Source organism: Pseudophryne corroboree, chromosome 10 (assembly GCF_028390025.1).
Source record: "Pseudophryne corroboree isolate aPseCor3 chromosome 10, aPseCor3.hap2, whole genome shotgun sequence".
Classification (NCBI taxonomy): domain Eukaryota; kingdom Metazoa; phylum Chordata; class Amphibia; order Anura; family Myobatrachidae; genus Pseudophryne; species Pseudophryne corroboree.
Window position 1 is genome coordinate 202,429,367 of NC_086453.1, and position 13,710 is coordinate 202,443,076.

A 13,710-nucleotide genomic window follows, 5' to 3' on the forward strand; every position below is an offset into this window, starting at 1 on the left:
AGTGATCACGTATGTACCATGTTATTCTAAGGCAGCAGTGGTTACATTGAGCTGCTTTACAAAGGTATGATATACCTCCCCTCCCCCCTCTCGCTCTCTCTCTCTCTCAGCTAAGGGATCTTTTTCTATTGTACTGCCACAATTTATTAAAATGGAAAGAGAGTCTACAGAAGTGCCTCTCCTTCCGAAGTGTAAAATAGCCTGTAGTAAGCTTGTACCTTTGTAACAGTGAGGTATAGTCTTACAGTTTGACAGCTGTGTAACTGGGCGGAGGGGGTCTTTTCTCAGTGGTAGATATGTTTTTAGTGATTGATATCTTGTTTCTCCCACCATTGGGCGTTACTGCATAACAAATGCATTAAGAATTATTGACATAACATGGGGAAACCCTGTATGACCTGTGCTGAGGGAGCAGCTAGTCATTAACAAATTATGGTTGCTATAGATCAGGCTTTTTCAACCAGTGTGCCGTGGCACACTAGTGTGCCGCGACCAGTTGCATGGTGTGCCGTGGAGTCAGAGTCACTGCCTGCACCTTCAGAGCAAACTGTGGCCCAGACTCTTCTTAGAGGATCAGTTGTAACCGAAGCATTGAAGACGCGGCGGTGTGACATCATAGGTCACGGCCGCATCGTCTCACCACCCAGCCAGCTCACCCGCCTGCATACACATCTTCCAGTTCCTGCCCGCGTCCACAACTTTCCCTGTCCACCCACATCCACACCTGCCCGACCATCCGCTGCTCAGTATTCGCAGCACTCTACTATGAACAACCCCCGCCACTGAGAGACAGGGAGAAGGGCAGCTGACAGGAAGGGGCTAATATTTGTTATTTTATTTCTGCTGTGGGGAGCAAAAGGATTTATGGGGGGAACAATGTGACTAATTCACGTAGGGAGCAATAGGATTTATGTGGGGAGCAATGTGATTATTTTATGTGGGAGCAACATGATTTATCTGGGGAGCAATGTGATTGATTTTTGTGGAGAGCAATAGGATTTATGTAAGGAGCAACATGATTTATGTGGGGGTTAATGTGATTGTTTTTTTCTGTGTAGGCCAATGCATGTGTGGATTATTTTTTACTCTGAGGGCCAAAGTGTGTGTTTTTTTTCCCCGTGGGAAACTGATGGTGCGCCTTGCCAATTTTAAAATATTGTTTGGTGTGCCGCGAGTTAAAACAGGTTGAAAATCACTGCTATAGATACTGTAGCTATAGAAAAAGGTTACTATAGAGACTATTTTTATATACAAAAATTAAGCAAAACTGAGCTAGGTGTAGGGTAAATAGAGTTTAATTCAGCTGTTTCAAAGGAACATGAGGGTGAGTGTGGCAAAACAGCAGCCCTTTTACATGTCAAATACTGTCTGAGTAAAGTGGTCCTTTCAGTGTTCTTGGTTGGCTTGAAGTGTGTTACAGATTTCCTTTGCTCTCTGATGACTGCATGCAGGTGAAGTGCTTCAGCAACAGTTATGCAAGAATATTATGTTTTAAAAACTCCTGTCTGCTGACGAGTTATACTCTATTATCCTCCAGGTTTATATTATGCAGGAGTAACTAAGAGCTACAGTATCCATTCTGTGCGACTGACCATGTGCTCCAGGTGTTAGAATAGGGGTATTTACGAATGTACTTCCTATGAGCCGCATTTAGCAATAGGTGACCTTATCTTTATAGTAGAGCACCGTAACTGTAATGCAGGGGGTTGAGGAAATCTACCTGACTCAGCCATGCATCTTTTTAGGATTCAGAACTGCTGGGAGATCTATGCACAGTAACATAGGGGGTAATTCAGACCTGATCGCACATCTGCGATCAAATTCTTAAATTCTTAGGCATGCCGAGGGATTCCCATCACAGGGCAAGTGTGGCCCGCATGCCGGCCCCCCCCCCCCCCCCTTCCCCCTTCCCCAGTAGACATGCAAAAGCTTTGCACGGCGGTGGTGCTTTTGCATGTTTTTCGAGTAGCTACACACCATGTTTTTGGTTACCCGGTCCAGCAACGATCCGTACACGCCTCCGTTGTCCAAACCGCACCCCTTAAACGGAGCGTCGATGCCCCTTTCCCGCCCCCTCCAGGTCTTAAACTGCGTTTTCCATAGAACGCAGTTTAGGACCTGGCACATGCGCGTACCGGCGTCCACACATGTGCAGATGTGCAAAGATCACTTGACGATTTTCGCACATCAGCGACAGGGTCTGAATTAGGCCCATAGTTTGGACACCCAATTTGTGGGATGAACAAAAATGTATTTCTCTATCGTCCTAGTGGATGCTGGGGTTCCTGAAAGGACCATGGGGAATAGCGGCTCCGCAGGAGACAGGGCACAAAAGTAAAGCTTTCCGATCAGGTGGTGTGCACTGGCTCCTCCCCCTATGACCCTCCTCCAAGCCAGTTAGATTTTTGTGCCCGGCCGAGAAGGGTGCAATCTAGGTGGCTCTCCTAAAGAGCTGCTTAGAAAAGTTTAGCTTAGGTTTTTTATTTTACAGTGAGTCCTGCTGGCAACAGGATCACTGCAACGAGGGACTTAGGGGAGAAGAAGTGAACTCACCTGCGTGCAGGATGGATTGGCTTCTTGGCTACTGGACATCAGCTCCAGAGGGACGATCACAGGTACAGCCTGGATGGTCACCGGAGCCTTGCCGCCGGCCCCCTTGCAGATGCTGAAGTAAGAAGAGGTCCAGAATCGGCGGCAGAAGACTCCTCAGTCTTCTAAAGGTAGCGCACAGCACTGCAGCTGTGCGCCATTTTCCTCTCAGCACACTTCACACGGCAGTCACTGAGGGTGCAGGGCGCTGGGAGGGGGGCGCCCTGGGAGGCAAATGAATACCTATTTTGGCTAAAAATACCTCACATATAGCCTCCGGAGGCTATATGGAGATATTTAACCCCTGCCAGAATCCGTTAAGAGCGGGAGACGAGGCCGCCGAAAAAGGGGCGGGGCCTATCTCCTCAGCACACAGCGCCATTTTCCCTCACAGAAAGGCTGGAGGGAAGGCTCCCAGGCTCTCCCCTGCACTGCACTACAGAAACAGGGTTAAAACAGAGAGGGGGGGCACTAAATTGGCGTTAGAAATATATAAAAAAGATGCTATAAGGGAAAACACTTATATAAGGTTGTCCCTATATAATTATAGCGTTTTTGGTGTGTGCTGGTAAACTCTCCCTCTGTCTCTCCAAAGGGCTAGTGGGTCCTGTCCTCTATCAGAGCATTCCCTGTGTGTGTGCTGTGTGTCGGTACGTGTGTGTCGACATGTATGAGGACGATGTTGGTGAGGAGGCGGAGCAATTGCCTGTAATGGTGATGTCACTCTCTAGGGAGTCGACACCGGAATGGATGGCTTATTTAGGGAATTACGTGATAATGTCAACACGCTGCAAGGTCGGTTGACGACATGAGACGGCCGACAAACAATTAGTACCGGTCCAGACGTCTCAAAAACACCGTCAGGGGTTTTAAAACGCCCGTTTACTTTAGTCGGTCGACACAGACAGGGACACTGAATCCAGTGTCGACGGTGAATAAACAAACGTATTCCTTATTAGGGCCACACGTTAAAGGCAATGAAGGAGGTGTTTCATATTTCTGATACTACAAGTACCACAAAAGAGGGTATTATGTGGGATGTGAAAAAACTACCGTAGTTTTTCCTGAATCAGATAAATTAAATAAAGTGTGTGATGATGCGTGGGTTCCCCCCGATAGAAAATTATGGGCGGTATACCCTTTCCCGCCAGAAGTTAGGGCGCGTTGGGAAACACCCCTTAGGGTGGATAAGGCGCTCACACGCTTATCAAAACAAGTGGCGGTACCGTCTATAGATAGGGCCGTCCTCAAGGACCAGCTGACAGGAGGCTGGAAAATATCATAAAAAGTATATACACACATACTGGTGTTATACTGCGACCAGCGATCGCCTCAGCCTGGATGTGCAGAGCTGGGGTGGCTTGGTCGGATTCCCTGACTAAAAATATTGATACCCTTGACAGGGACAGTATTTTATTGACTATAGAGCATTTAAAGGATGCATTTCTATATATGCGAGATGCACAGAGGGATATTTGCACTCTGGCATCAAGAGTAAATGCGATGTCCATATCTGCCAGAAGATGTTATGGACACGACAGTGGTCAGGTGATGCAGATTCCAAACGGCACAAAGGTGTATTGCCGTATAAAGGAAGAGGAGTTATTTGGGGTCGGTCCATCGGACCTGGTGGCCACGGCAACTGCTGGAAAATCCGCCGTTTTTACCCTAAGTCACATCTCTGCAGAAAAAGACACCGTCTTTTCAGCCTCAGTCCTTTCGTCCCTATAAGATCATATCTGCCCAGGGATAGAGGAAAGGGAAGAAGACTGCAGCAGGCAGCCCATTCCCAGGAACAGAAGCGTTCCACCGCTTCTGACAAGTTCTCAGCAGGGCGCTGAGACCATACAGGACCCCTGGATCCTACAAGTAGTATCCCAGGGGTACAGATTGGAATGTCGAGACGTTTCCCCTTCGCAGGCTCCTGAAGTCTGCTTTACCAAGGTCTCCCTCCGACAAGGAGGCAGTATGGGAAAAAATTCACAAGCTGTATTCCCAGCAGGTGATAATTAAATTACCCCTCCTACTACAAGAAAAGGGGTATTATTCCACACTATATTGTGGTACTGAAGCCAGAAGGCTAGGTGAGACTTATTCTAAAAATTTTTTTGAACACTTACAAAGGTTCAAATCAAGATGGAGTCACTCAGAGCAGTGATAACGAACCAGGAAGAAGGGGACTATATAGTGTCCCGGGACATCAGGGATGCTTACCTCTATGTCCCAAATTTGCCCTTCTCACTAAGGGTACCTCAGGTTCGTGGTGCAGAACTGTCACTATCAGTTTCAGACGCTGCCGTTTGGATTGTCCACGGCACCCCGGGTCTTTACCAAGGTAATAGCCGAAATGATGATTCTTCTTCGAAGAAAAGGCGTCTTAATTATCCCTTACTTGGACGATCTCCTGATAAGGGCATAGTCCAGGGAACAGTTGGAGGTCGGAGTAGCACTATCTCGGATACTGCTACAACAGCACGGGTGGATTCTAAATATTCCAAAATCGCAGCTGATCCCGACGACACGTCTGCTGTGCCTAGGGATGATTCTGGACACAGTCCAGAAAAAGGTGTTTCTCCCGGAAGAGAAAGCCAGGGAGTTATCCGAGCTAGTCAGGAACCTCCTAAAAACAGTGCATCATTGCACAAGGGTCCTGGTAAAAATGGTGGCTTCCTACGAAGCAATTCCATTCGGCAGATTTCACGCAAGAACTTTTCAGTGGGATCTGCTGGACAAATGGTCCGGATCGCATCTTCAGATGCATCAGCGGATAACCCTATATCCAAGGACAAGGGTGTCTCTCCTGTGGTGGTTATAGAGTGCTCATCTTCTAGAGGGCCGCAGATTCGGCATTCAGGTTTGGATGCTGGTGACCACGGAGCCCAGCCCGAGAGGCTGGGGAGCAGTCACACAAGGAAAAAATTTCCAGGGAGTGTGATCAAGTCTGGAGACTTTTCTCCACATAAATATACTGGAGCTAAGGGTAAATTTATAATGCTCTAAGCTTAGCAAGACCTCTGCTTCAAGGTCAGCCGGTATTGATCCAGTGGGAAAAACATCACGGCAGTCGCCCACGTAAACAGACAGGGCGACACAAGAAGCAGGAGGGCAATGGCAATAACTGCAAGGACTTTTCGCTGGGCGGAAAATCATGTGATAGCACTGTCAGCAGTGTTTCATCCCGGGAATGGAAACTGGGAAGCAGACTTCCTCAGCAGGCACGACCTCCACCCGGGAGAGTGGAAACTTCATCGGGAAGTTTTTTCCACATGATTGTAAACCGTTGGGAAATACCAAAGGTGGACATGATGGCGTCCCGTCTGAACAAAAAACGGGACAGGTATTGCGCCAGGTCAAGAGACCCTCAGGCAATAGCTGTGGACGTTCTGGTAACACCGTGGGTGTACCAGTCGGTGTATGTGTTCCCTCCTCTGCTTCTCATACCTAAGGTGCTGAGAATTATAAGACGTAGAGGAGTAAGAACTATACTCATGGCTCCGGATTGGCCAAGAAGGACTTGGTACCCGGAACTTCAAGAGATGCTTACAGAGGTCTTATGGCCTCTGCCGCTAAGAAGGGACTTGCTTCAGCAAGTACCATGTCTGTTCCAAGACTTACTGCAGCTGCGTTTGTCGGCATGGCGGTGGAAAGCCGGATCCTAAGGGAAAAAGGCATTCCGGAAGAGGTCATTCCTACCCTGGTCAAAGCCAGAAAGGAGGTGACCGCACAACATTATCACCACATGTGGCGAAAATATGTTGCGTGGTGTGAGGCCAGGAAGGCCCCACAAAGAAATTTCAACTCGGTCGTTTCCTGCATTTCCTGCAAACAGGAGTGTCTATGGGCCTCAAATTGGGGTCCATTAAGGTTCAAATTTCGGCCCTGTCGATTTTCTTCCAGAAAGAATTGGCTTCAGTTCCTGAAGTCCAGAAGTTTGTCAAGGGAGTATTGCATATACAACCCCCTTTTGTGCCTCCAGTGGCACTGTGGGATCTCAACGTAGTTCTGGGATTCCTCAAATCACATTGGTTTAAAACCAGTCAAATCTGTGGATTTGAAGCATCTCACATGAAAAGTGACCATGCTCTTGGCCCTGGCCTGGACCAGGCGAGTGTCAAATTGGTGTTTTTTTCTCAAAAAAAGCCCATATCTGTTTGTCCATTCGGACAGGGCAGAGCTGCGGACTCGTCCCCAGTTCTCTCCCTAGGGTGGTGTCAGTGTTTCACCTGAACCAGCTTATTGTGGTGCCTTGCACCTACTAGGGACTTGGAGGACTCCAAGTTGCTAGATGTTGTCAGGGCCCTGAAAATATGTTCCAGGACGGCTGGAGTCAGGAAAACTGACTTGCTGTTATCCTGTATGCACCCAACAAACTGGGTGCTCTTGCTTCTAAGCAGACTATTGCTAGTTGGATGTGTAATACAATTCAGCTTGCACATTCTGTGGCAGGCCTGCCACAGCCAAAATATGTAAATGCCCATTCCACAAGGAAGGTGGGCTCATCTTGGGCGGCTGCCCGAGGGGTCTCGGCTTTACAACTTTGCCGAGCAGCTACTTGGTCAGGGGCAAACACGTTTGCTAAATTCTACAAATTTGATACCCTGGCTAAGGAGGACCTGGAGTTCTCTCATTCGGTGCTGCAGAGTCATCCGCACTCTCCCGCCCGTTTGGGAGCTTTGGTATAATCCCCATGGTCCTTTCAGGAACCCCAGCATCCACTAGGACGATAGAGAAAATAAGAATTTACTTACCGATAATTCTATTTCTCGGAGTCCGTAGTGGATGCTGGGCGCCCATCCCAAGTGCGGATTATCTGCAATACTTGTACATAGTTACAAAAATCGGGTTATTATTGTTGTGAGCCATCTTTTCAGAGGCTCCGCTCTTATCATACTGTTAACTGGGTTTAGATCACAAGTTGTACGGTGTGATTGGTGTGGCTGGTATGAGTCTTACCCGGGATTCAAAATTCCTCCCTTATTGTGTACGCTCGTCCGGGCACAGTACCTAACTGGCTTGGAGGAGGGTCATAGGGGGAGGAGCCAGTGCACACCACCTGATCGGAAAGCTTTACTTTTGTGCCCTGTCTCCTGCGGAGCCGCTATTCCCCATGGTCCTTTCAGGAACCCCAGCATCCACTACGGACTCCGAGAAATAGAATTATCGGTAAGTAAATTCTTATTTTGATGTCTCTAATAAGTTGATTCTGGCTCCCAGATAATGTGTTTTAGAGCACCTGTCCATCTGCAGTGTAGACTGGAGGTGCTGTGGTATGCGGTGGTCTGGAATTTTGGTTTAGGGATTGTTAAGTATTAATGGTTTTGTAGGGTAATTAATGTGTGCTTAATGCATGAGGGTGAATATTGATGCCAGACTGCAGTAAAAATGGATAACAAATCATCGCATTGAGGGAAAAGAATGATTTATCACTGGCAGTACATTCTTGCACATTACTAGATGGCAGATAGGGAAATGTGCTCTTACAATTGGACACTTGCTGGATAATGGAGTACACAACTGCATCAGGGATATCCTAGGCTGCCTCCTATTCATCATCATATTGTTATGCTGATAATGAAATACCAACAACAGCTTAGAATAGTCAAAACATATGAGTGTATGACAACTAAAACCTTTAGGGCGGGTTGTACCAAGGGAAAAATGCGGTAAAACCCCCTGTTTTTGGGGGTTTTACCGCATTTTCAAATGTACTAAGACCCCGCCGCCAGGTTTACGCCACCGAGGGTATCGGCATCTTTTGATGGCGATACTCTATAGAAGCCAATGGGCTTCTTACCGCCACCGCATCCTGCCGCTGACCCGCGCCGCTCACAACGTCCTCCCACCTCCCGGCATACCTGTGTGAGTAAGCTGCGGCCCCCCACCTCCTTCTCCCCTGCAGCACAGCCTTGTCTCCTTCCGGCTGCACGGGGGAGGAGGAGGAGCCAGGGGACTCCCTGCACACGTCACTCCCGGGACGCCGCCACAAACCCTCTCCTGTGGACCATCATTGATCGCAGGCACCCCTGGAATCACATTGCGATACTAATCGCATATGTTAGTACATATGCGATTAGCATCATTGCGATGACCGCGGGTCATCGCCGGTCATGTTTACTGCAAAAAACAAAACAAAACTTTCCCTCACAAGTAGTCTCTCTCTCTCTCTCTCTCTCTCTCTCTCTCTCTCTCTCTCTCTCTCTCTCTCTCATCTCTCTCTCATCTCTCTCTCTCTCTCTCTCTCTCTCTCTCTCTCTCTCTCTCTCCTTTTTCTTCCTTTCATCTTTCTTTTTCTTTTTTTCTTCCCTTCCTTCCTTCCTTCCTTCCTTCCTTCCTTCCTTCCTTCCTTCCTTCTCTCTCTATTTCTATTCCTCACTCTTTTTCATCTTTCTCTCTCACCAATATTGTTCTCAGTTGCTGTGTAGTGCACTTAAGGAGTATCCAAATCAATATATTGAAAAAAAAAAAAAAAGAAACAACAAAGCTTTAGCACCAGGAAGCACATCCTTGCACATGGCAGCAGGGTGGATGGGAAACATGGCCTTGTGACAGGAAGCTTGCTGTCAGCCGATATGGGAAGAGCATAAATACACCCAAAACAACAATAGGAGCAAACTCCAGAGGAGGAAACAGGAAAGTTACCATCCTTCTGTCAGCAGCTTTTCATATGTGTGACTATTTGCCACAACGTCATATCATTGTTTTCAACAAATTTCTTATGCTAAGAACTCTAGTGCAGCTGTGTTATTTTGAGTGTCTCTCTATTTTTTATTATATATATTGACAAAATAATCCCTGGACATTAAGGGATCAGACCAGTTAGCCATGAAAAGGGTGAGTTACCATTGCAGCTGCATAGAAATGCCGCTGATGATCACGCAACTCGCCCCCCCTCGCAGGCCGGTCTTACCCCGAAGTTATAGATTTTTGTATGCAGGCCTATATGGCTGTGGACAAAAATCTGAGAGTCCATATGCTCCATATATGCGACTTATAGTGAGCTCTTGGCTAATTGGATTGAGCATAATGTCTGAAGTATAATTATAATTATTATTTTTTAATGAACAGTGGACAGAAAAGAGCTGACGTACAAAATGTTTCCTAGTATGTAGAACAATAATAAACCTTTGAAAAAGGACATTTACTGGGGCTGAACATCAAAATCTGGATCTTTCCTGGGGAATCTGATGGTTGCCAGCTACGCAGTAAAGACAATTAATCTTATCTACTTAGTATATGTGATGGCGGTCGGACGCATCCTGCAGTGTGCCTTTTCATTAAAATATTGTCCTGTGCTGCATTCTTACTGGTTGCAAAATAAGCCTTTTGTGATCATGACAAAGACCAGTGAATCAGTCCTTTGTTGGAGTCAGCAGGATGGGACTCTAGCTGTATAAGCCAAGTGGTTGGTAGTATCCAGCTACAGATTGCTGAGCACACGAGCCTTTCTAGAACCAGCGTCCAATATAGTCTATTTCCTTCCTCTCATTGTTCCAGCTAGCAGAGATTTAATGTGCAAAATGAGTCTGTAGAGAAGAGCGATTGGTGGGGCAGCTGGATGGTGCATAATTTATACATGTAGAATTTAAAGTGCAAAGCGTTCACCAGGACAAAATACTGTATGTCCACTGATGTGTATTGAAGCATCACCCGTGACAAGTGTCTTCTACTTGTATGAGCTTTGAGATGGTTTCACATTTGCTGACCAGTTACATTGGGGCAGATGTATTAAGCCTGGAGAAATGATAAAGCAGTGATAAGGAAGTGATAAGTTCAAGGTGCTAACGCACCAGCCAATCATTACGGGTCTGAAAAATGACAGGTGCTGATTGGCTGGTTCGTTATCACCTTGCACTTATCACTTCTTTATCACTGCTTTATCACTTCTCCAGGCTTAATACATCTGCCCTTATGTTAGAGATATGATATGTCTTTGATAAGTATTTATGACGAACCCATGAGATAATAATCAGGGCTCGTTCACCCTCATCTGTCATTTTTCTTTCATTTTGTACATTACTAAAACACATGAAAAGTGCATCAAGTAGACAAAATAAAAATCAAGGGTGCCACACCCATCAATGTAAAGAAAAAATAGGGTTGATCTACTTGCTTGATGATGATTGTGGTGGTATCCACCTTTTACCAGTGACGTGCGGTGGGGTGAGGCGGGTAAGGCAGGTGAGGCAGAGCCTTTCCTGTCATACTTACGTTTAAACCAGAGTTTTGACTGAATAAAATATATGAAAAATACTGATAATTTGTTTGAAATATCTTCTTTGCATTATTCTAATGATTTTTATAGCCCAAACTCTGGAGTAAAAAGTCTATGGCAGGTGAGGCAGTGCCTCACCTGTGTATCCTTTCCACACATCTCTAATCAAAACTCACCAGATTTCCAGGAGTTTATACTGCTGCACCTGTGTATAATGCCCAGATGCACCCTTTGGCTCATATATTGCATGTAAATCTGGCTCTGGGGTTAGCCAGTGCCTCCTGAGCCATTTAGCTCACCACACGTCCCTGCCTTTTACCATGCAGTGTGTTGTATTTTGATATAGGCGTAACAGCTGATTTACTTATAATAGCTCTTATTCTCCATGTAATCCATACGCTCAGAATGCCTACATCTGTCCACTTTAGCCTCTCACTTGTATAGCCAAATTCTATACCAGTCCTTTGCGTCAAATTAGTCTTATCTCCATTATGTTTTGTCTGTAGCAAAATTCAAGTAATCACTATTTATTATTTAGAAGATTACTTGAATTTCATTAAGTATACAAATGTAAATTTGCTGGTATCCGGTCTATAGCTCTACACTAAGAAGGTCTATCTATAGTCATTAGGTTGACCACTAATGGCAGACATGTTTTAGGTCAAAAGGTCGACAAGGTCGATATGACAGTGGTCAACGCACAAATGGTCGACACAAGGTTGTTTTTTTAATTTTTTTATTTAATTTACTTTTTCATACTTTATCATCCACGTGGGCTATCATTGGGAATAGTAACCTGTTAACCTGCCCAAAGAATAGCGAAGGGACGTGGTACACTAATGGGACTTGTTTGTGGCAGAAAAGTGACAAAATACCCAAAAATACAAAACAATTGTGTTTACCATTTCCACGTCGACCTTTTGACCCTGTTGATCTTTTCTGCTGTCTCCCTATTCTATGTCGACCTTTTGACCCTGTCGGCCTAATGCATGTCTACCATTAGTGGTAGTCCTATTGACTGTAGACCTTTTTAGTATAGATCTAATAATCCACACCCAAGTTTGGTGATCCCTAAAGCAAAGTTATTACGATGTTGTGTTGACGTGAGGCCATCTTCTGCTTTCCCATCCTTTAAGCTTTTTTGCAACCATGAAACAAGGGACCTCACCGTAGATTGCTTACAATAAGCACCGTCTGTGCAAGTAACTTAACCAGCATTTTCCTTTTTCCCTGCAGGGCAGCGATAGATGAGGTGGAAACAGATGTGGTAGAAATTGAAGCCAAACTTGACAAGGTGAGGAATATGTGGAGTGTACGCAGCACCTTGGGGTCACCGTTGTCACACACACACAGTCTGACTCCTTTCAGCCTCTTCCCTACAGCTCCCAACACATGAGTGACTGGCCTCATTGCTGCTCTGTAGATACCTATAACAACACTGACGGGCAGTCGGGGCTCAACATCTGCAAGCAGTGAGTTGGAAACATTCCTTAAAATGTTTTCCAGAGAGCTCTAGAGCATGTAAGACGTTTGTGCTGAGGGAGCATTCTCTGGCACTGTCCATCCTCACATTTCCATGTATCCACATATCACAAATCTGGGCCAACCTACTGCCTGTCTGGACACCAGATGACAAGGAAACTGCACACAAGACATTAACTGGCTCTGACACGGACACATCTAAAATAAAAAGCAATGCAATGTCTGAGTGTGCAACTGGAATGCAATACAATAAAATAAACTTTTTGTTTTTGGAAACAGATAAGCTAGGGACTGCCAGCGTGTGTGATTGTCTTACCCCACAAGCAGCTCTGACTGTACTTGTGTGCAGACACCTACTGCATCTCGTCTGTCTGACGGATTATATACGGTCTACTGGCGGACAGGATGCCGTCTGTCAGTACCCTGACAGCAGCATCCCGCCAGAATGCCAGCAGTGGGGCGAGCGCAGAGAGTCCCCTTGCGGGCTCAGTGACTCGCTGCGCTCGTCACCAGATCTATTCCCACTCTGTGGGTGTCGTGGACACCCACAAGTGGGAATAGCCTTAGTGCGTCAGGATTCTGGCTGGCGGCATTGTCGCTTTCGGGATTTCAGCATCGGTATCCTGAACGCTGGGATCCCAACAGCCGGCAATTTAACTGTAACCCTCTCTGATATAGTTGTGGCATCAGCCTGCTATATTCTGCACAGTATGTCCTGACGAAGGAGGAATAAATGGTCCTCTGAAACGTTGACCATTCAGCAAAATGCTTTATCTAATTGATTTCAATCTCCCTTGAGTGCATCCGTGTGTGTGTGGTTCATATTGGATTTATTGGCTTGGTCACCGGGAGCAGGTGTTTAGACTATCTGAGCGTGCCGGGCTACTGTGGATGTCCTAATTTGCGCAGATATTGGTATGAATTATTGTAAACAGTACCAGACAATGTGGGTTATTCAGAGTTGTTAGCAAACCAAAAATGTTAGCAATTGGGCAAAACCATGTTGCACTGTAGGTGTGGCAAATGTAACGTGCAGAGAGATTATATTTGGGTGGGGTGTGTTCAAACTGAAATCTAAATTGCAGTGTAAAAATAAAGCAGCCAGTATTTACCCTGCACAGAAACAATATAACCCGTCCAAATCTAACTCTCTGTGCACATGTTATATCAGCCGCACCTGCACTGCACATGGTTTTTCCCAATTGCTAACTTTTTTTGGTTTTCTAACAACTCTCAATAACCCCCAATGTCCATTGATTCTTGCAGCACTCCTCTTCAAGGCCCTTCCAAGCCAAATCTGAACAATGGTGAAAGAAAAAGTTGAGGCGCACAATAGTAAAGTATGTTCAAATCAATTGGCTTTACTTCAGATGATGAAAGTCATATGACCTCATTGAGTCAACAGATGCTGATGCAGCGACATCATG

General features: G+C 46.0%; 1 protein-coding gene across 1 annotated transcript in view; it reads left to right on the forward strand.

The window, feature by feature from the left end:
- Positions 1–13,710, forward strand: part of ACAP3 (ArfGAP with coiled-coil, ankyrin repeat and PH domains 3) — a 400,069-nt gene that overhangs the window by 174,242 nt on the left and 212,117 nt on the right. The window contains exon 2 of the mRNA XM_063943035.1: positions 12,038–12,095. Coding sequence (XP_063799105.1) covers positions 12,038–12,095 — 58 coding nt within the window. The remainder of the gene's footprint in view (positions 1–12,037; positions 12,096–13,710) is intronic.